This window comes from Octopus sinensis, linkage group LG9 (genome assembly GCF_006345805.1).
Source record: "Octopus sinensis linkage group LG9, ASM634580v1, whole genome shotgun sequence".
NCBI lineage: Eukaryota > Metazoa > Mollusca > Cephalopoda > Octopoda > Octopodidae > Octopus > Octopus sinensis.
Genome location: NC_043005.1, coordinates 32,247,963 through 32,272,921, shown reverse-complemented (window position 1 = coordinate 32,272,921; position 24,959 = coordinate 32,247,963). Strand labels below are relative to the sequence as shown.

The 24,959-nt window shown below is 37.1% G+C and overlaps 1 protein-coding gene across 1 annotated transcript in view; it reads left to right on the top strand.

The window, feature by feature from the left end:
• LOC115215594 (3-phosphoinositide-dependent protein kinase 1) overlaps positions 1 to 24,959 on the top strand; it is a 62,148-nt gene that overhangs the window by 25,178 nt on the left and 12,011 nt on the right. Inside the window, exons 2-7 of the mRNA XM_029784810.2 lie at positions 8,091 to 8,333; positions 11,644 to 11,686; positions 15,849 to 15,986; positions 20,389 to 20,533; positions 21,645 to 21,763; positions 22,095 to 22,194. Of these exons, the coding sequence (XP_029640670.1) occupies positions 8,091 to 8,333; positions 11,644 to 11,686; positions 15,849 to 15,986; positions 20,389 to 20,533; positions 21,645 to 21,763; positions 22,095 to 22,194 (788 nt within the window). The remainder of the gene's footprint in view (positions 1 to 8,090; positions 8,334 to 11,643; positions 11,687 to 15,848; positions 15,987 to 20,388; positions 20,534 to 21,644; positions 21,764 to 22,094; positions 22,195 to 24,959) is intronic.

Below are 24,959 nucleotides of genomic sequence, written 5' to 3'. Positions count from 1 at the left end.
TTCCTGTCATATTCTAACCCTTCATCACCTGGTACAAAGCCACCTTCTTCAATACAACCCTGCTTTCAAAAGATCTTTGTCTTGCAAATTACTTGGTGACCTTGCTGGTGTCACATAAAAAGCATCCAGTCATAAAAACCATGCCAAAACAGACATTGCCAATGCTGATGCTATGTAAAAAGAATCCAGTCTGCTCTGTAAAGTAGTTGGCATTAGAAAGGGTATCCAGCCATAAAAACTATGCCAAACAGACAGTGGAGCTTGGTGCAGTCCTCTGGCTTGCCAGCATAGAAGACTGACATTAAATGATGATAATGATGATATATGTAATATACTTCAAATAGGCTGCATGCAGCAGCAAGTTTCAATTACAGTTTCACAAGATGTTATCCTTTTTGCTTTATCAGCTTTGTGTCACATTTTCCCCATTTGGCCAAAGGAATGATTTGATTTCTAGTATTCAGCACATTCAACTCTATTAAGTGCAGCTTTCTGTCTGGCTAAATTTCCCAAAGTAAATGTTTAAGACTAATCTCTCATTAAATATTGAATACACTGTGCACACACATGAATGTATTCAACCTGCTGGTGCTGCTTGTTCCTGTACCTAATTACTAATATTAGAGAAAGAAAAAGAGAACACTTCCTGAAAATTGTCTGTGACCACCCTGAAACTTCTTGGCTTCTAATTATATTGCATGTTTATTGTTACTCTTAATTTCTAAATTATAGGGAAATATCCTTTTTAAAATATTGCTAAAGTGACCAAACATTGTGCATTAAATCAGTTTCTCACTAAACTGAAATTAGAAGACCTTAACACCACATTTTTGAATCCATGGCCTTTGGGGTAGAAGCTAACTTATATGAGAGGTCCTTGCTAGTGAAAAGGTTGGAAACTGTTGCTTAGCAATTCAATAAGGATCCCAGTCACTTTAGCAGAGAGCAACATAGTCTATATTAATTGTATGAATGAATACCTTTATTTTTCTCAACTTTCTGAATATGAAAGAAAATGTTTATTCCTTGACTCTGTCTACATTGGAAATAGAACATTTAACAACCATGAAGATACCAAGATGTTAACTTTCTATAATAATTGCTCTACCTATGGTTACTTATTGACCATCAAATTACTTCATCTTGCACTCTGTTTTACTCCAAATAGATGTTGAAACTCTGGGCCCTATATTGGTTTCAAATTTTGGCACAAGGTCAGGAATTCCCGAGAGGTGGTAATCCTCATTATATTGACCCCAGTATATTACTAGTACTTATTTTATCAAACCTGAATGGATGAAAGACATAGTCAATCTCGGCAGAATTTGAATTCAAGACATAAAGGCATATGAAATGCCTTTAAGTATTTTGTCTGGCATGCTAATGATTCTGCCATCTCTCCACCTTATCTGAGCCTTTTATTAACAAAAATGACATATACAATATGCACCAACTGCCAAGGGTCTCAGGAAATTCCATAGAGACCACGGATCTTCTGTAATCCCAAAATGCAGACAATCTGGTTTTTTGTACACATTTATTAAAGCATGACAGTGTTGTGAAGTTGAGCAGAAACTAGCTTCATGAGTGACACACACACACACACACATACACACACACACACACACACACACACCTATACATGTACAGTTTTTTCTTCATTATTCCTTAACATTTTTACCACTTTCCACATTTATCTAACAGATCTTTTTCATATTCTTCCTTTCATCTTTACTTTTTATATTAATCTTCTCTTCCTTTCTACACATTTACCAGTCTATCACCATTATCTCCCTACACTCAATCCTTATGTATATGTTGCTATGGCAACCTGCTCTTTGTTTACTTCACTGTTTATTTTTCTCTCTCAGACATATACAGGCACATATGGTATAAAATTCTATTGTAATAGCAAACCTTAAAGACACCAACTGTCAGTTCCTATTATAACACTTGCTATCTTACAAGCACTGAGCTTTGTTATTCCTACATTTGGGGAGCAACATAAATGGTTGAATAAATGGAACTTGTAAATAATTTTCTCTGATTCCATAACCACTTTCCAGTTCTTATTGATTTGTCAATAAAACCACCTGTTCCCTAGTTATCCATCTATCACTATCCTTTCTGTCTTCCACTATCTGTCTGCACACTTGTCCAGTAGTATTCTTATTACATTAAGGAGCAAGTAAAGAGCCAGTAGCATCATCATCATTATTTTCACCTGGGTTGTCTCAGTCTGTCCCTGAATACTCTTAACTCTTTTGTTACATATTTGAGTTAGTTTCGAAAATAGTAAAGAATTTAATAAAATAACTTTATTAAGCTGGTATTTGGAACACAAGTTAACATGAAATTTTTATGGAATGTTTGAATTTAGATCACTTTAAAACAAGAATCTTGTATCATAGAACTAGGAGTGTTCGAAGGCAATTTGGTATCAAGAGTTAAAAAAAAAAAACTGACATTAAAATGTTTAAAAAACTAATAATCTTAACCTTTGTTGTATTAATTATTCAGTTAGATAGATTTGGTATGAAAATGGTTAATAGTTTGAAAAGTAATACACATAAATAGGATAGGCAAAGGAGTGGCTGTGTGGTAAGTGCTTACAAACCACGTGGTTCCGGGTTCAGTTCCACTGTGTGGCACCTTGGGCAAGTGTCTTCTATAGCCTCGGGCCAACCAAAGTCTTGTGAGTGGATTTGGTAGATGGAAACTGAAAGAAGCCTGTTGTGTGTATGTATGTTTGTCCTCCCCACCATCGCTTCACAACCGATGGTGGTGTGTTTACGTCCCCATAACTTAGCAGTTCAGCAAAAGGGAGCGATAGAATAAGTACTAGACATCCAAAGAATAAGTCCTGGGGTCGATTTGCTCAACTAAAGGCAGTGCTTCAGCATGGCTACAGTCAAATGACTGAAACAAGTAAAAGAGTATACATATTTAGTTTTTGAAATTGACCTCCTAAATTTTTTAAATAAATGGTGTAATGGAAGAGTAGGTATAGCTACTATCTACTCATTAACTGATAAATGAACTCTGTCAGATTTCTAGACAAGAGAACTCTACCCTTGAAGATACCTCTGTATTTTCTGATGGAAGATAAAGCATTGTGGCTGTTGATGACAGGTCAAAATATAAGAATATTTCAAAGAGCAGAAAAGTCTGTTCCAACTAGTAATTAAAAAAAGGAGTTGGGAGTTGATTATTAGAGCAAGGGGATTTTGATTAGGTATTTGGCTTGTTTAAATAACTTAACTTCTTATCAACTATGGAATGACACTAGACAATATCAGTTCTATTGGGATGTAAACTGTAGAATGAGGCCTTGAGTTTTGAATACCATAAAGAATCTGTTTACTTAATTGCCATCTCTTATTACCTAATTATATTACTCATGAGGTTTGATGATATTTTGGTAGTTATTGACTGTTTCTTAAATCACTGGACACACACACACTCTGTAGTCCAATAAATAACAGTAAATGTATTGTTTTAATTCGGTTGACTCTAGTAGGTATTGAATTTAGAATAGGTAGTGGCTGAATGATCTGTATAACCCAGCAGGAAACTGTCTGCACTAATGCTACAGAATAGAGAGAAAATAAAATAAAATTTATATGAATGAGAGGAAATCTGAGTGGTAGGGTGGACACAAACAGCTAATTATAATGTTTATCAACAGAAAAGCCACTCCTTCAGTGGATTATATATATATATATATATATATATATATATATATATATATATATATATATATATATATATATATATATATATGTGTGTGTGTGTGTTTTATATCATATAAAAGCAATTTAACATCAAACAGATGGCAAACGGAATTTCTAAGTTACTATCAACCTTTTCCCTGTAAAAGTTTAAACATGTGTATATTTTTATGCATGCTGGTCATAACAATTTATTTACTCTCCCTCCACAATTCATTTTGACTAGTTGATTTTTTTTTTCACTGCCGTGCACTAACAGCTGCTGTCCCTGTGCTCCATAACATTCCATTGAATTCAAGACATTTTTAGCAAATATATTCACCTAGAAAGAGTTCTTAAAATTGGTGCATTATCATCCTGAAAGATTGTTTTTTCCTCTGGAAACAGTTTCGCCACCATAGGATAAATTTGATCAGATAAAATGCTTAAATAGTCTTGACTCTTAATTCTGTCATGAAGGAAAACCATTGAGCTGGTGGATTGCCAAGATATAGGCCCCAGATCATCGCAGATCCTCCTCCATATTTAACAGTTGGAAGAAGGCAGTCTGGGTCACATGCTTCTTTTGGCTGTTTCCACATGCATACTCAGCCAGTGCTGGAAATAACATAAAGGATGACTTGTCCGAGAAAATAACATTCTTCCACTGCTCTAGGGACTAATTCTGTAGGTTTTTACTCCACTCTAAATGCTTTGCAACATTTGTTTTTAAAAGTAGTGGTTTTCTGGTTGAAGCCTTCCCATGAAATCTGGCTTTGTGCAGCTCCCAGCAAACAGTTTTTGTGGAAACTGGGTTCTCGAGGTGGTCATTAAGCTCTGCAGTCATTTTGGGAGCTGTACTTTTGTGATCCTTTCTAACAATTTGTGTAAGAGTCTGACGAACCCTACCTGAAAGTTTCGGTTTTCTTCCAGAGTTTTGTTTCAATGTGGAGGTTTTTCCCTCTTTCTCAAAGGCTATCATTACTTTCGAGACGGTGCTTCTTGATACACCAAACATTTCGGCTGTTTTCATTAGGCTAGCGCCTGCCATACGGGCACCAACAATTTGACCTCTTTGAAAGTCCAATAGATCTGTCATTTTAATGAATTTTAATTACCTTTTTCTGATATCTGAAAAGAAACAGCAATTTTAGCAAAAACATATTAAACAACACTAGTAATAAAACAAAAATAAACAAGCTTTTGACAGTTTTATAGATATTTCAAAATTATGATGCTAGGTGTTTCCATTATTTTGTCCAACCCGTATGTGTATGTGTGTGTATATATTTATATATATATATATATATAACATGTCTGAGCTCGCAAGGAATGAGGCTAGTATGCTCCGATGGATGTGTAATGTCAGTGTACATACTCGACAGTGTAACTACCTTGAGAGAAAAGTTGGACCTAAGAAGCATCAGTTGTGGTGTGCAAGAGACATGATCGTGCTGGTATGGTCATGTGGTAAGAATGGGTGAAGATAGCTATGTGAAAAAGTGCCACACCCTAGCAGTTGAGGGAACCTGTGGAAGAGGTAGACCCTGGAAAACCTGGGACGAGGTGGTGAAGCGCGACCTTCGAACATTAGGCCTCACCGAGGCAATGGCTAGTGACCGAGACCTTTAGAAATATGCTGTGCGTGAGAAGACCCTGCGGACAAGTGAGACCATAACCCATGGCCTTTACCAGGGATGTAGCCAGCCCACTTATGCATGCCTTTCCTTCTTTGGACACAAAACTCTGCTTGCGAAAACCTGTTGAGGCAAGTGAAATCGAAATCGAACCAAATTCGACGACTGGCACCCATGCCAACCTCCCTTCATTGGACACTAAACTCTGCTTGCGAAGACCTGTTGGGGCAAGTGAAATCGAAATTGAACCAAATTCAATGACTGGCACCCTTGCCAGTGGAGCGCTAACTGCTCCATCTGAGTAGGATCACTGCCGGTGGGCATGTAAAAAGCACCATTTGAGCGTGATCGTTACCAGCCTCGCCTTACTGGCACTTGTGCCAGTGACACGTGAACAAAACATTCGAGTGAGGTTGTTGCCAGTGCTGCTGGGCTGACTCCTGTGCAGGTGGCATGTAAAAAACACCATTTTGAGCGTGGCCGTTGCCAGTACTGCCAGACTAGGTCTCGTGTCGATGGCACGTAAAAGCACCCACTACACTCTCAGAGTGGTTGGCGTTAGGAAGGGCATCCAGCTGTAGAAACTCTGCCAGATCAGATTGGAGCCTGGTACAGTCATCTGGTTTGCCAGTCCTCAGTCAAATCATCCAAACCATTCTAGCATGGAAAGCGGGCATTAAAGGATGATGATGATATATATATATCTATATATATAAAACTCTAGTATATATATAAAATCAGTTGGTGTTGCATATTTGTTTATTAGGTTTTAAATGTTTGCATGTACAGAAATGTAAACAATTTAAACACCTGTGTACTGATGTGTTTGTGTGTGTGTTCATATCTGGTTTTTCCTTCCACCAACCTCTTTGTGTCAGTCTATCATTAGTGTTTTAATGTTTAATTAGTTTTGTTTGTTAGCAAAACTGAATGCAGTGGTGATACAGCTAGTTAATATGCAGTTGCAGCAGTTCGACCAAAAGTTTGGATTGTTGAAATTTCACTTATTTTATTTTTATAGACTATTAGAATGGATGTAAATGTTAGAGAATAGGAGATATGCTTTAAGTTAGGTGCCTTGCATTTTTAAAATTCTTTCAGAAAATTACTTCTGGTGGGGACAGGGATAAGCAACTGGATAATTTGAGATAGATCCATCTTCCATACTTCACACTGGTTTCACCCATGTTATAGTGTATGACCTTAATTTTCTGTCACCTAATTCTACTTTAATTATTACTACCATCTTACAGTACATTACCTACATAATCAGAGCTCCAAAAATAAATCAACTTCTACTCCTATAGATCCAGAGGATCATAATTTTCTTGGGTTATACCAGTATGGAAAACAGACATTAAATGATGATGAATCCTAGAAGAAACTAACCCTTTCTATGAACAAAGACCTTTAAAACATCTCAATTAGGGACAACTTTAACAGTTGCATTCACACAATCGCTACACATAAATGAGATACCCTCCCAACTTATGAACTTTACAAAACCTTTCATAGTGACTACATACTACATTGCCAAACATATTTGGGGTTAACAACCCCAATATTATTAACAGCTAAATTGTTTCTAACATTAAATATGCTAATAGTATATATAAAAAAAAACTTCTTTGTTTACTGATAACCATTTTTTTAATAATTAATGCTTCTAACACATGTTTTTAAATTGTTAACACAGGATTGCCATAAAGAATCGTATCACATTTACCTACAGTACTTATTAATTGCTGGCAAGGACACAGTATTTTATTTTGCAATTATAATATACTATCAAGTATATTACAGGTTTACAAGTCAATATTGTCTTAACTTATGTTAGAAGCGTAATTGGTCTTTTAAATTGGTCTCTATAGATTTTCTATAGAATTGAGAACCTGCACCAGCTACATGGATGTATTTGTTTATGAAAGATTATAACTTCCAGTGCTGGCTGTAAATTCTATAGAAAATCTGTACAACTAAATTTTAAAACTTGCAGTACTTGGTTCATGCATTTTAACATTCTGATTGATAAAGTAAATACCAGTTAAATACTGGATTAATGAAATTGTCTACATTCTTTCCCTCAAAATTTGTTTTGTGCCAAAGATTTTTACAAGTTTTGCAATTTATTTCTCTCTTAGTGATCTGCCATAATTTTCCAACAGAGGTCAAATTAGACTACCCAAACTCCAAAATAGTCAATTTTATGACTATCATAGAAAAATGTTTCTTAAATTACCACAATAAACAGCATTGCTTCCACACTATTATCTGTAAGAGGAACGAATATGCAAAGTTCCTGCAAAGTCACCCAACTTGTTCCTTTAACATCTATTTTTCCATGCTGGCACCAGTTGAACAAGTACTTATGTGAAACATTTCACAGCTTGGTTCTTCTGATCACCAATCCTTAATTGTTTTTCAAGTAAAAGATTTTTCATTCCATTAAACTTCAAAATCACACTGCTACAAAACATGGTTTACAGGGAATGTAAGCAAGACATCAATTTGGGGGTGGGGTTCTGCTCAGCTGATCTTGTATGAAGTGGAAATGACATTCATACTTTTACACACACACACACTGTTTTCTCCCTTGTATACATCAGTTGAGGGATTTGATGATCTTACAAAGATGAAATTTGAAGTAAATTGTTAATATTTAAAATGTTTTTATTAAAATAAATCTATATAAATCTGAAGTTGTTTTACTTATATATCTGTATATATATATATTTTACTTTAGTCCGTTAGCCTGGTGTCACAGAGATCCCAAACAACTAACAGTGTTTGTTCTAAACCAAAAACCAAGGTGTATCCCCCAACTGCAGCTCAAGCACCAATTCCACTAGTCTCTGCTGGGCCAACTCGAATGTCCAAGGACCACTCTGTAGACCCACCCACCACCCTTGCCAAGAGGCCATCTGGCAAGAAGACTCCCAATGATTTCATATTTGGAAAAGTTATTGGGGAAGGATCCTTTTCAACCGTAAGTTTTTCAATACATTTAAAATTTCGATGTTCCTTGTCATTTGGTAAATCTATATTACCATTACATGTATTCACATTTCTCTGATTGTGCACATAACCTCTATGTCCACATTCATTCTTGCATATACTTATATTTGCTTCATACCTTGAAGATACACATAAAAAAAAAAAAAACTCTATCACTTCTATTTTTATCTCTTCTAAAATGTGAGTAGTTATGTGGCCCTTCTACACCAAGAAATCTGTTCTGCTCTGGCCCTTTCTCTCAGGTCTTGTAATCTAGCAAACTGTGTGGTAATCTCACTAATGCTGGTAGCATGAAAATAACACCCAGTATACACTCTATAGTTGGTATAAGGAAGGGCATCCAGCCATAGAAACCATGCCAAATTAGACACTGAAGTAGTATGCAATCCTTGGACTCATAGGATCCTGTGAAGCCATTTGACTGATGCCAGCATGTAACACGGCTGATTGATGCAGCTTTGCAATGGTTAAATGCTGAACTTAGTGGACTGCTTTCAAATATTTACTCAGTTACCTCAACATTGTATTTTTTACTGAAGCACAACTGACCAGAAACTACTTTATCTAGCAATTCTTTGAACTCTCTCACTCTGTTACAACCTTACAAAAGCTGAGCTTCTAATTGACTCTTCAGTTGGAAGCATGTTTTTCATGAATCTTTATCCTTTGCTTGTTAGTTGAAGATGGTACAGTGATGTTGATTAAATATTTTACAGTAGTTGGCTATGATTATCATGTATAGCTGACAATGGTTCCATATTTTTCATCTCTTCACCTATTAGCTCTTCCTTCAGAAATCACTGTCCTTAACATTCTGTAAACCACTGTCTTCTAAAAATATTTTATAAGCCACATATCAGATCCTACTACAACACCTATAACTTAAATGTTATCAACAACACCTCCCTTTTGTAAAGACATCACTTCCAGCAAAAATAAAGTCCCTCCTACATAAAATATGCATTTTTTTTTTCTTTTGTGGTAGGAGTGATATTTCTATTTTTGTAATTTTATGTTGCTAAAACTATAAAAGGAATTAAAATTTCTAGTTACAAAGTTGATTGAATGGCCGGTGGGTAGGAGTGCTATTATTTCTGTGACTTGTTAGAGACAATGAAATAGTGATAGTTAAAGAGGGAGAAGTATCAGTAGATATAGAAATATTGATATCACATAGACAAAAGATTGACATGAAGGTTGTGGCAACAGACCAGAAAAGGGGGCATGAGTTTAATAGATGTATAACATAGATATGGATCATGATGGAAACTGAAAGAGATGATATAGAACAGGGATGATCAGGCAGACAGGCAAGATTAGGACTGACACGTGCACATGATTGCACTAATTTAACTCACTACAATACATTCTTTGTTTTGTATATTTTTTGTTATCCTCTGTAGCAACCAGGAAGTAAGTTTTATAAACTTATCTCTTCTTTACTCAAACCACTTGATGGAAATTCACTTAGTCTATAGTTTATATGCAAGATGTGTAGTTAGATGTTATTTTTTAACTCTTGGAATGATGGATGGCCATTATTCAGTACTGCATTTAACTAATGGTCTGACACAGGTCAAATATTGATGATTAAGCAGTATGGATTAGGAATGTATGCCACATAAACATTATCATATTTACTTATTGATGGTGCATAACATTTAAGTTCAGCTCCAATTGATCCTCTACACAGACATTACCATGACCACTATTATCTTCATCTGGAGTGTATATGCATACATACTGTATCAAGTAATGCCATAATATTTATTGTTCGGTTACAAAATCCTTTAACATGACAACAGCTGCATAGCTGAAATGAATGGAAAAAATACATATACTTGCCAGATAGAAAATATTTCAGGGTAAACCTACTCTATTAGGCTTACTAGAAGGTGGGACTTCTTCCAGCAGTTTCTTAACACTAAACTCATTGATTATTGTTCCCATGATTTGTTGAATAACTTCCTCTTTCACAAAATCTCACTTATTGCTCTTATGGGCATTAATTCTGCACTCTAAATAGATCCCTCTTATATGGTGATATCTCATATGACCATGTGACAACTCTTTCATATATCAAGTCATCCCATTAATAATGTCCGAAATGTCAAATGGTATTGATTGATACTCATAAATTTAGAAACCTTTTAATTAGCATAATTTCTTTTTACAGAATCATCTGACTGAATTAATTACTAATATTAACCCTTCAAAGATGAACGTATTGAAGGAGCATTTAAGGCACATAATGCTTTTGAGTTCAAAAAGGGAACTGTGCAGCAGAAGCAATCCAAAATATCCACTTCTGGGGAGAGTACTTGAATGGAAGAAGTTATAGAAGATGTTTTGCAGAGTTCAAAAATGGTGATCTCAGCCTGAGAGAGAGGCCACAAATACAACGCCCTGTTGAATTTGAGGATTGGCTTCTTTTGTTAGAGCTTCAGAAGGATAATGGTGTGTCAGTTGAAGAATTTGCAAGCAAGCTCAATTCAAACCATTCAACTGTTCACTGGCATCTTCAACAGCTTGAAAAGGTGCCCAAACTCAGAAAATGGATTCCCCATGGTTTGACAGAAGCCTGCTGAAAATCACGAGTGGACATATGCTCATCTCTTCGCTCTCGTGAATGTATTGTGCCATTTTTGGACAGATTAGTGACTGGTGATGAAAAGTAGATTTTTTATGAAAATGTTAAGCAATGCAGGCAATGTCTTAATTGTGGAGTACAGGCTAAGCCACAACCCAAAAAAGGACTCCATGCAAAAATGGTTCTTTGTTTGGCGGGATTGCACTGGAGTCCTCCACTTTGAGCTGCTACCAGCTAATGCAACAATTACTGCCCACACCTATTACTAACAATTAGAGCATTTGGATGCTGCTCTGAGAGGAAAAAAAGCCTGCATTGGGGAATCATAAGGGTGTGGGGTTTCATCATGATAATGTACAAATTACATCAGAAAAAAATCAAGAACTTGGCTGGGAAAAAATCTCTCACCTACCTTATTCTTTCAACCTCACTCCTTCTGATTACCATGTTTTGAAGCCTAAAGAATCATTTAGATGGATTGGTACTCCAAAGGCCCAAAGAGGTTAAAACCGACTTCTCTTCCTTCTCATCAAAACCAAATGAGTTTTTCACCAATGGAATAAAAAAAAAAACTGATGACTAAATGGAAGTCATCGATTATTATGGGAATTATATACCAGGATTAAATTTTAATAAAATGTAAAATTAGATCACTTTATAACTAATTTCAATTTTACTTTTATATCTTCAGGTATATTTGGCCAAGGAGATCAATACAGAAAAGGAATATGCAAGTATGTTCATATAATGCCTTTATTTAATAAAATGGTGTTACTTTTTTGTGTATGTTTTAAAATATTTTCTATAATGAGTTAAATAATTGATGGCTGCTTGCTTTGGCATTTCCCTATACAGATAAATGTTTAGGGATGATTCCCTGCCCCCACAATTATACAGGATGGTAGATTGTAGAATCAAAGGATCATTATTTTACTTGTTGAGTCTGGAGGAAGAAGTATTATCCAATTCTTGTGAGCTTGATACCATTAATGCTGTTTATAATGATAACAGGAAAAGATTCCCGAGTGCTGATGTTCTGGGGAGAAAGGACTGGGCATAATAGTTTGTGGGAACCAAAGGTGTAGGGTACACCAAGAGTAACAAGTGGATCCTGGGTGTCTGAATCGTGGAGAAATGAGACCAGCCATGCCATGGAACAGTTATCTTTATAGTAATGATAGAAAAGACAGAAGAAACTGCATTCTTATGGGTCAGAGGCTGGAATGAATCTAGGCTAGTGATTGGATGAGATGAATGATACTTCTCTGGATGTGATCCGGGATGGTTTTAGCAGCAGCATGGTGCCAGATGTGGGAGCAGTGCTCAGTTGTGGACATCACTTGAGTCTTGTAGAATGTCAGCCACTGATAAGTTGAAATGTTTTCTGGCCCTGCAGAATAAAAAAAGCAATTTTTCAGAAGTGGTCCTAGTTATTCTAAGGATTTTCATTTTACCAGAAGAGATTTTCAATGGTTGTGAAACCAGCATTTAGAGAGCAACTGTAAGGGATCTAGCTAAATACTGTTCATGGTTAGTTGGGAGAGAGTGGTGCAGTGGTGTTTTTTATTATGAGTAGTGCTTAAGCTTTTTTTTTTTTTTGTTTACTGTTAAGACATAAGGTTGGTATGACCCCAGAGGTGTTGGGTCTCTCAAGGTCTTTGTTTATGGAATATATGCAGGTTTGGTGTAGATAATTGAGGTGTGTAAGGTTATATCTGCTTAAGTAGAGGAGGAGTGTAAGGTTATGTCCTTGTTAGATGTGGTAGTGAGTTGGTCATTGATGTAGAGAAGGAAGAAAGCAAACAAAAGAGAATGCTTTACATGGTCTGGTCTATTTTGCTGTTTATCTTATTGAGGCTGTTGAAATTAGCTTAATGTAATCCTCAGTATTGATTCATGTGATCATACTCCAACTGAAATTCCTAGAAAGATAGAATAAACCATCAAATATACTCTGATATGCTGTCTTTAGGGTTCATTTACAGATGTGTTACAACATGGTATCAAAAAGTTCCAGGACTAGTTATGTTTAATAAAATAAAATAACTTATTTACCTTAATTTTAACATAATCTCCATTGAAATAGTCACCTTGTGCAGCAATACACTGGTCCCAGTGTTCCTACCACTTTTGGAATCCAGCCTGGAAGTTGTTTTCCATAAACAAATCAAGGACTGCCTGCTATTCACTCTTGATTTTGACAACTGTGTTAAAACTGCAACCTTTGAGTTGCATTTTCATCTTGGAGAAGAAATGGAAGTCCACATGCTAAATCTGGCAAATAGTGTGAATGCGAAAGCAATATCATGTGGTTTTTGGCAAGAAACTCACGAGTGAGGAGAGCTCAGCAACTGGGTGCATTGTTGTGAAGAATCCAATACTTTGCGTTTCACAGATCCGGTCACTTTCACCAAATATCCTTGGTGAAATGCTTCAAAATGTCACAGTAGAAATCTCAGTTGACGGCCTGATCCTGAGGGACAAATCCTCAATGCACAATTCCAGGGATGACACTTGTGGCAGGTCTTCTAGGTTACTCATCGTTTTCCAGGAATGTTCTTCTGCTTTTGAAGTACCCATGCCATTCAAAACATTGTGTACGACCCATTGCCTCATCACTGTGCGCTTGCCAAAGCATACTCAATGTCTCTGTAGCAGACTTTCCAAGTTTAATGCAAACTTTCACATTGGCTTTCTGTTCCTATCCATCATAAAATTGCAGATTACGACATATATGTGATCATAAAAACACAAATTTCACAACTTGCTCAGTAAACACAGTGATGTCACTCAGCACACTGCCTTATGAAGGCTACTGCTAGCTCTCACTGCATGTGCAACTGTGTGCCATTTGTTGGCGCACCACAGGATTAGTCCTGCAACTTTTTGATACCACCTAGCACAGCCAGCATAGTGTCCATGTTTCCTACCAGATATAGTTTTGTATGCATCAGAGTTTTTATGTTGGTAATAGCAGATGCAGGTATTTTCTTATGATTTATTGTATGTTGTTTGTAATAACCAGCTGTTCTGTCCTGAGTGACATTTACCTTTCATTTTCTTTACACCAATTCCACTGAAGATATCTCACCTAGAATTAATATTGTCTCAGTCAGGGATCAAAAGTTGACATGGTTTTGGATTTAGAAAATCACTTTTGAATTATTCCATCTCCAGAAGTTTGGAAAATCGAGAAATGTTGTCAAGATTCCAATATTGCACTGTTTTGGACAGCAGAATCAAGTGATTAAGTCATATGATTAGGCAGTATAAAAGCCAGTGTCACTTACTACACATTTAATCAAAACAACTAATTCTTCTACTCTCAGTTCCTAATACTGTTTTGAATTTTGGTTGCTAAACAGTGACAAGCTTCAATGCACCATACCAATTGAGAATCTAAGTAAAATACTTGATTTTTAAAATATATGAATATAGAAAAAAAAAAAAAAAGATGTGAAATATAATTTAAAATGCTAACAACTCAACTCCCCAGCTCCCCTCTTTTCAAATATTTATATTGCTATTATCTGAATTCCTGGCATGCTTTTAGTGTACCATTCTCTTTAAGTGTGAACTGTTGGTCAGTTAACAGCTAGCTTGTTGCACTGCAGCCAGACTGCAGTTGCACTGTGTTGACAGATCTAGTATAGTGATTGAGATTTGTGTTTGTTAATGTGTGGTTGTGTGGGTGGTCTTGTAATCTATTGTGACTCTCACAAGCTGTTACAGTTTCTCTATAACTTTATTATTAATTTATTCTCTGCACATTTAAGCTCATATAATTCAATGTTCTTGCACATACACGTGTGTGTTTTATATTGTCTAGACTGACTTTGGCATAGATTCTCATGGCAAACTAGTTTTATTTTTGTCATCAATAGACTCTTCGCTGCTCAATATTGCAGTGCCACATTACATTTTATAGACTTGCTGGACGTCTTTCGCTATAAACCTGAGCTGCTTGTTGCCCTATTCTTCCCTCCTCTTTGTTAATTGTGCTGACATCTAGAATTGAATTCACTTGATGTGTTGTAATATATTGTAGAAATGAAATGGTGGGTGCCACTGAAGGTGAAGTTACACCGTTACTGATGGCTTTCGTGTTTAAATGAAACTGAGGTTTCAGTCCGGCCGCAGTCTGTTGCAACCATTTCAAAATGTCTCTCACTTTTTTTATAACCCTCATAGAATGTCCCTTTCCCTTGTTCACTCTTGCTCTTTTCAGTAACAGAATGTTGATTTCACCCACTTATTTACTCACCCTCATTGCCACTCAGTCTAACAATAAAGGTGATGTAGGCATGAAGAAGACCATAATGTCTTGAACTCCAAAACACAAATAGTTGTTTGAAAGTTGGAAGTGTGGTTTTGTCTGAGAACATTTAGCAGTTCTGTTGGTAGATTTTATATTGCTTCTTCAATGCCTCCATATAAAATATGGTTTATAACCACTGCAGTGACATGTTCCCATCAAATGGTTTCACTAAAATTTTACTAATTTAGAAAGTTATATCAAGTGTGCTATTGTAGCAGCCAGATAGCTTCAACAATATGGAAACTTACATTCCAAACCTTAGGACATTATTTTAAAAACTAAAATCTAAAGAATAAGAGCTATAAGGATGGTCAAATGCTAACAACAAAATTGTTCCAATTTCCCTGAATTCTTGAATTGATAAATTTAAACAATATAAAGGTGATAATGTAGGTGTGATTCTTGTAGAGAATGAAAAGCAATCAAGAAAATTTGTGATATGGAAAGAACTTTCACTCAACCAATATTTCTGACACTTATAAAGTTTCAAATTTTGTCCATTCAATATCTTATATTGATTTTTATTCTTCTAAGTTTTTTTTTTTTATTTGGTAATTATATTTTGTTTTGCTTTTCAGTCAAAGTGTTGGAGAAAAAGCACATCCTACGAGAGAAAAAAACGCAATATGTTATGAGAGAAAAGGAAGTGTTGGCCAGAATCAACCATCCATTTTTTATACGGTTGTACTATACCTTTCAAGACACTGACAGATTATGTATCCTTCAATAATGTGATAACCCTAGCTGCTGCTACTTGTGATATAGTAATTGTTTCATGGATCCATCCCCTCTCTCTCTACATTTTCACATCTCTAATTTCTCAACATTTCCTCTACTGAAATAACAGTGATGCTTGTTATCTCCTTTGATTGGCTAACTTTTCTAATTCTTTTTGTACCATTAATCATAATTCTCATTTGTCATTTCTTCTATCTTCCATTACCTCATCATTCTGTTTTACACAATCCATTACTTCTCACCATCTTTCTTACCTTTCCTTTATAATGATTCTGACCCTGGACTTCATCTTACTGACATGTTATAGTATCTTTTCACTTGCTTCAACCTCCAATAATCTTGTACTTTTTGTCTCCTAAGCAAGCTTGTTCAGTTATGCCAAAGGCAATCCATGAAGTTTCTCCAAAATAAATAGATGCAACATTACAATGTAAAGGATCTTTAAGTGTCAAATGTCCATTTGATCATAGAAAATATCCAACATACAGTTACTAACATATAGTTAAACAATAAGAAACTTATTAGTCATTGCATTAACTTTTTTTTTTTAACCTTTTCAAAAATATTTAGTTCTTTCTTTCCAATTGATGTTTTTGTCATTCTGTATTTTGTGTGAGGTTTATAAAAATTTTGGGCCAGTAAAATCAGAACCAACACTTGTATTATTACTAATGTAGGAGAGATTGAGGAAGATATAAACATAAATTTTCATTGATTGTTCATATATGTGGTCCTTATTGCTTTCTTTGTATGACCTGTCAGGTTTTATTTAACCAAACCTAATACAATAGTGCTACTTATTTCATCTTTGTGTTGCAAGGCAGTGTGTAAGAGAGAATTGTGATGTAGGAGAGAAATGTGTCTGCATAGATGATGGTTCACTTCCATCAAACAAGGCTGCAAAGAGAGAGGTTTGGAGACGCCACTATGAAAGGTAGCTAAATAAAGAGACTGAATGGGAGAAAGAGAGTCTACCGAATGCTGACCCAACAGAGGAACCAGCTATCGGAATTGACAGTACCTTGGTAGATAAAGCAATTAAGGGTATGAAGACAGGGAAAGGCCCCGGACCATCAGGAATCATCGCAGAGATGCTCAAAATATCTGGCAGTGTTGGCTATAGCCTAGTTGCCCGTATAGTTAACCAGGTGATACATGCAGGAGTCATACCCAATGACTGGTGTAGTAGAACCATAGTCAACTGCTACAAAGGTAAAGGTGATGCCAACTAATTAGGGAGAGAGTCAGTCTGGTAAGACAGGTGCAGGAGAAATACCTTGCCAAAGATAAACCTCTGTACATCGCTTTCGTTGACATGGAGAAAGCCTTTGACAGGGTCCCCCAATCACTTATCTGGTGGTCAATGAGGAAACTAGGGATAGATGAATGGTTAGTGGGAGTTGTACAATCCATGTACAGGGATGCTGTCAGTAAGGTGAGGGTTGGCAACAAGTACAGTGAAGAATTCCAGGTAGGGGTCCACCAAGGATCAATCCTCAGCCCCTCTTATTCATCATAGTCCTCCAGGCAATAAGAGAGGAATTCAAGACAGGATGCCCCTGGGAGTCCTCTATGCTGATGACCTTGCTTTAATTGCTGAGTCACTATCAGAACTCAAGGAAAAGTTTCAGGTGTGGAAGCAAGGATTAGAATCGAAGGGCCTTAGAGTCAACTTAGCTAAAACCAAAGTCTTAATAAGTAGGAAGGCAGACAAACCATAAATCCCTTCAGGTAGATGGCCCTGCTCGATCTGTAGAAAAGGCATAGGTAGAAACTCTATAAGATGTACCCAGTGTAAGCTATGGACACATAAGAGGTGCAGCAATATCAAAGGAAAGCTAACTGAGAAGATAGTTTTTGTATGTGGCAAATGCTCAGGTGCTATAAACGCTGAAAATGTGCAGAAAACAGCTTCTGTCACATTCCAGGGTGAAAAACTAGAAGTAGGTGATAGCTTCTATTACCTAGGGAACCAAGTCAGTAGTGGAGGTGGATGCTCTGAAGGTGTAGCTGCTAGAATAATAATAGCCTGGGCAAAGTTTAGACAGCTCTTACCTCTGCTGGTGACAAAGGGCCTCTTGCTCAGAGTAAAAGGTAGACTGTATGACGCATGTGTACAAACAGCCATGCTACATGGCAGTGAGACATGGGCCATGACTGCTGAGGACATGCATAAGCTTGCAAGGAATGAAGCCAGTGTGCACTGCTGGATGTGTAATGTCAATGTGCATACATGACAGTGTAAGCGCCCTGAGAGAAAAGTTGGATTTAAGAAGCATCAAATGTGGTGTGCAAGAGAGATGACTGCGCTGGTATGGTCATGTGTTGCGAATGAATGAGGACAGCTGTGTGAAAAAGTATCACACTCTCGCAGTTGAAGGAACCTGTGGATGAGGTAGACTCAGGAGAACCTGGGATGAGGTGGTGAAGCACGACCTTCGAACATTGGACCTTATCAAGGCAATGACTAGTGACCGAGACCTTTGGTGATATGCTGTGCTTGAAGAGACCATTGCCAGTGGGTGTATCCAGCCCACTTATGAGTACCCCTCATTCATTGGACAATAAACTTTGCTTGCGAAGACCTATTGAGGCAAGTGAAATCAAAATTAAAATCGCTGTCGTGGCCAATGATTGGCACTCATGCCAGTGGAACATTAAAAGCATATCCAAGCATGATCGTTGCCAGGACCATGGATTGGCTCTCATGCCAGTGGTACGTAAAACGCGCCATTTGAGTATGATCAGTGTCAGCATCGCTTTACCGGCATGTGCCGGTGGCACGTGAAAAACAACATTCAAGCGTGGTTGTTACCAGTGCCGCCGGACTGGCTCCCATACAGGAAGCACATAAAAAACACCTTTTGAGTGTGGTCATTGCCAGAACCGCCTGACTGGCTCTCGTACCAGTGGCATGTAAAAGCACCCACTACACTCTCGGAGTGATTGGTGTTAGGAAGGGCATCAGCTGTAGAAACTTTGCCAGATCAGATTGGAGCCTGGTTCGCCAGACCTCAGTCAAACCGTCCAACCCATGCCAGCATGGAAAGCAGACGTTAAGCAACGATGATGGTGATGATAATGAGTACTATGGATATGAGTGAAAACTATTGTTGATCAAGTTTGAATCCAGAAATCAGAGCCAACAAACAAGATACTATAAAGAAGCTAGTTAAGAAATCATTTTGATAAAAGATTACAAAGTAAACCCTTAAAATTCTCTGACTAGGATACCAGTTTATTCCATTTGGCATTTCCAAGTGATCTGATAGTAACTAACAAACTGAGGTGTATAGATGTTACAACCTGTATATACAATGAAAGCTTAAAGGGGATTTGAAATAGAGACCTTTGAACTTGGAATTCAATAATCCATTCAGCTGTTTGATTTAATTGCTTAATGGTGATAAAAGATTACATCCTTGATTCAGTATATGATCATTAATCAGGAACTATTCTATGGAAAGAATATTTTTTATTGTAAAAGCATCTATTGAATGCATTATATACACTGCTAAGACAGTAAATATGGAAAAGACATCATGGTGTGTGCGTGCGTGCCTATCACTTAATGCATAAAGAAGTACCAATCACTTGAAGTGGAAGGAAGGTGTGGAAGAGGGAGACCCAGGAAAATATGGGGCAAAATATTGAAGGCCAATCTTAAAACACTGAGCCTTACAAAGGAGGTGACAGAGGGCTGATGTAGTGCATTGCTGTACTCAAGAAGACCCACCCACAACAACAGAATTGAGATCCTAAAACCAAGGTGCCATGTAAAACCACCAAGTATACAATGTAAAGTGACTGGCTTTAGGAAGGGGTTCCAGTTGTAGAAACCAAGCCAAAACAGACTATGGAACCTGGTGTGGCCCCTGGCCCTGTCAGCTTCTGTCAAGCCTCCAACCCATTCCAGCATGGAAGATGGACATTAAATGATGATCACACACATACATGCTGGTGTGACTGTATGCTTAAGAAGCTTGTTTCCTAACCATGCAGTCTTGGGTTCTGCTCTACTGTGTGACACCCTTCATGTATTTTACTAGAGCCCCAGACCAACCAAAGTCTAGTGAGTGGATTTATTTGGTGGAAACTGCCCCTGCCTAACATTACAATGGTGATTGTAAACCTATTTAGTTAGCTATGGGAAAATATTTCCTTGCATGGAAGCAGGTAGGGATTGGAGACAGGAACAGCATCCAGTTAAGAACGTCTGCCTTAAATCTTGTCTGACCCATGCTTGCATGGAAAAGTGGACATTGAATGATTATCATGATATATGCTATAATTAATTGTATACACACACACATCGGAGTTAAACTGTTTAAATTCTTGAATTTAAGTAATCTACAATGATCTTCCTTAATTGTACTCTAGATTTTGTTCTCAGCTATGCTCGTAGAGGAGAACTATTGGATTACTTGCGGAAATTATCCTCATTTGATGAGAAAAGCACTTGCTTCTACTCAGCAGAGATTGTTACTGCACTGGAATATCTTAATGGTTTAGGGATCATTCACAGGTTTGTTAATATTCTATATTTGTGTGTATCGTATTCCATGCAAGAATATAGAAATCCATAACTTTGTCAGTCTCTTCTTGGAATTGTTGAATGAAAAGCTTACAAAATCAATTAGTCTGCCTCCCCTCCCCTATACTTTCTTGCAGCCTTCACCTACCCACATTCCTGTCCCTACTCACTTCTACCCACCTCATACCTTTGAGGGTCCACCTGGCACCTGGTTTCATCTCTTTACAGCTACATAAAATCACTTTCATCCTCTTTTCTAAAATATGTTTTAGTCATGTAAGCAAGATGCTTTGGATCCTTCTCTCATCTTTACTCATCTCCTAATGTAAAGCTGTGTAGTGACTTCATTTGCACTGGTAAGATGAAAATAAAAGCACTCAATATATACTGTAAAGTGAGTGGCATTAAGAAGGGTATCCAGTTATAGAAACCATTTCAAAGCAGATACTGGAGCATATTGCAATCCTTGGGCCCATCAGGTTCTGTCAAATTCTCCAATACATGCCCGTATGAAAAACAGACACTACATGATGACATTGATGATGATACTTGTTAAATATCATGGACATTAAATGATTGTTTGACATAATATTTTCACAATTTCTTGTAATTTTACTTCTGCTTTTGTTGATGCAAATTTTCTGAAGATGGGGTTGCATAACTGAATGAAGTCTGCAAAAGATCTAAAAAGAAAAAGAAAAAAAAAATCTACATAAACTTATAAACCTATGGAAATACTAAGAATATAATTTTTCTACCTCTCAAATCCCTTTGGTCCACTATCATAATGAGGTGTCTTATTTCTGGATATGTACTTGGATATCCCAAGCTAGATTCATACTAGAAAACTTTGATAGATTAAAAAGTTATCTTCTCCTTTTTCAACCTTGGTATAAAACAACAAATTTCTGAAGCATTGAACAGTCTATTTCAAAGTACTTAAACTACTCTTTATTTTATTGAGGTTAAAAAATTGTTGTGGTCAAGATAGCTTTAGTACATTCTTGTTAGACCTACTTGCTTTTCATAGAGAGAATTTAAAAAAAAAAAAATCAGAGTGGAATTATTTTACCATCTGTGATATTTTGTTTTAATATTTTAGGGATTTGAAACCTGAAAATATATTACTTAATGAAAAAATGCATATACAGATCACAGACTTTGGATCAGCTAAAATTTTAGGGAAGGATGAGAATGTAGATAAAGAAGATACCAACACAGGTAAATGTGAATTATTATTGTTGTCACTTGTCTAGAATAAACAGAAACAAACAAGATTATTCTAGTCAGTGCTTGTCTTTTGAATGTTATATAATGTTGAAATAGAGCAAGGATTTTACTGCTGTTATGATGTTGAATGTTTGTCTGCAATAGACAATTTAAATTTGATTTGTTTTTTTTTTTTGGTGGAAGGTATTTCTGAATTTACATCGTATCAAGGAAGCTTTTAGTCTTTCAGATTCAGTAATATGGTAAATATACTCAAACTTCTTGTGAGCAAAGAAACCATATTGCAGACAAATTACAGACAAAAATCATTTTATTTTTCTAGATGGCAGCAAGGAGAACCGCCATTCTCAGCGCCGGAAGTCTTTTGTTGGCACTGCTCAATATGTGTCACCTGAAGTACTTACCAGCAGGAGTACAAGCAGGTGAGTTATTTTTTAAATGTTATAAGGTTTAGTTCCAGGCACTTTGGACAGCAAGTGTCTTCAATTATGGCACTGGTTGGACCAATGGCTTATGAGTGAAACTGATGGCAAGAAGCTGTATGGAAACCTATTGTGTGTAGAAGTTTGAAATACACACACACCTGACTCATGCAAACATACAAAAATGACCACAAAATGATGTGCGTTACCCTCTGCATGTTGGCATTGTGTGTTTAAGATGTAAAACAATGTCATCACTTTGATGCTCTCAGGTTTGGCTGTTGTAAAGTTCATGTAAAAGTCATGCTTGGAAATGGCTATAGACTGTCATGAACGACAGCAACAGGTGTGTGTACGTATGATTGTTCACGTGCATGTGGATGTGCATACGTATGGGTGTATGTGTGTGCACATACGGATATATATATATCATCATCATCACTCTCTTTACTATCCACAAGGGGCTAAACACAGAGAGGACAAACAATGACAAACAGATTAAGTCGATTATATCGACCCCAGTACGTAACTGGTACTTATTTAATCGACCCCGAAAGGATGAAAGGCAAAGTCGACCTCGGCAGAATTTGAACTCAGAACGTAGCGGCAGACGAAATACCGATAAGCATTTCACCCGGCGTGCTAACGATTCTGCCAGCTCGTCGCCTTCATCATCATCATCATCATCATTTAGCGTCCGCTTTCCATGCTAGCATGGGTTGGACAGCTCAACTGAGGTCTGGGAAGCCAGAAGGAGCACCAGGCCCAGTCTGATCTGGCAATGTTTCTACGGCTGGATGCCCTTCCTAACGCCAACCACTCCGTAAGTGTAGTGGGTGCTTTTTACGTGCCACCAGCACAGGTGCCAGACGAGGCTGGCAAACGGCCACGATCGGATGGTGCTTTTTACGTGCCACCGGTACGGGGGCCAGGTGAGGGTGACAACAGCCACAAACAGATGGTGCTTTTTACGTGCCACCGGCACGAGGCCAGTCGGGGCGGCGCTGGCAACGGCCACGTTCGGATGGTTCTCTTACGTGCCACCGGTACTGGTATCACAGCTGCAATTTCCATTGATGTTGATCGATTTCGATTCTCACTTGCCTCAACAGGTCTTCACAAGTAGAGTTTTGTGTCCCAAGAAGGAAAGGTATGCATAAGTGGACTGGCACATCCCATGTAGAGGCCACGGGTTATGGTCTCACTTGTCCTGCCGGGTCTTCTCACGCACAGCACACTTTCAAAGGTCTCGGTCTCTAGTCATTTCCTCAGTGAGACCTAAAGTTCGAAGGTCGTGCTTCACCACCTCGTCCCAGGTTTTCCTGGGTCTGCCTCTTCCACAGGTTCCCTCAACTGCTAGGGTATAGCATTTTTTCACACAACTATCTTCATCCATTCTTGCCACATGACCATACCAGCACAAATGTCTCTCTTGCACACCACAACTGATGCTTCTTAGGTCCAGCTTCTCTCTCAAGGTACGTTCACTCTGTCGAGTATAAACACTGACATTAAACATCCATCGGAGCATACTGGCTTCATTTCTTGCGAGCTTACGCATATCCTCAGCAGTCACGGCCCATGTTTCACTGCCATGTAGCATGTTTTTTCCTACACGCGCGTCATACAGTCTGCCTTTTACTCTGAGCGAGAGGCCTTTTGTCACCAGCAGAGGTAAGAGCTCTCTGAACTTTGCCCAAGCTATTCTTACTCTAGCAGTTACACTTTCAGCATGCCCGCCCCCGCTACTGACTTGATATATAACTCCAAGAAAGTTATAGGTTGTGAATCCAACCCACTACGGGATAATCTCTATCCAATATACTGCTGGTAGAATACCCAATTATTAATACACAAGTATTTTTTATTGCATTGCAATTACATTACCTAGTTTACTAAATGGGTGAAGGTAAAGAGATATTTTACCATTAATTTAATATTTTACATTTATATTTATTTATAACTTAACATTATGTACTTTATAATCTCTGACGAAGCCTAGAGAAATACCCAAGTACCTCAATTTCATCTACCTATTACTTCAGTAATAATGGAGATTGGGTTGCCTTTAATATTGTCTATTGTACTAGGAATTAGGATCTTCAGAAAATGTTTGTTGAATGTTGTACAGTGTTCCCTTTTGAAACCCTGTCACAACTGTTGACTATTGTTATATTTTAGTGCATTATTTTGTTTACAATAACTGGTTGACTTCTGTTGGGTACAAAATCTAGTTCACATGTGAAGAAAATTTTCCTATAACTATAGAGCCATGTCATTGCTTTACTCTGATGTTTACCTTTTACTGACCAAATCTAATTTTGTGCGGTTCCAGCTTTTCATGCAGTTTGTATATAAAAAGTGAATTTTGTGTCTATATTTAGAGTTGAACTGTTGATGTAACCACAATGTTTGTGAAATAATGCTAAGCACACACATTTATGCAACCATGTACATAATTTCTTGTATTCTGAAATCAAAATTACATGGAAGTCATATGGTTAAATAAATCAATATTCACCTTTAATATTTGTTTTTATATATTCTTCACAGAATAATTTTATTACTTGGATTTTCTTGATTTTCTGTGACATGAACATTTTACATTACACTACTTTGTAATTGATTATTATATGGACTGATAGCCAGGACTGTATGAGGAGCTTACTGTGATAACTACATGATTCTGAGTCTATATCTTATTCCACACATTTATATGGATATATGTATATATTCTTTTGGAGAACATTGGTTCTTGAAGCACA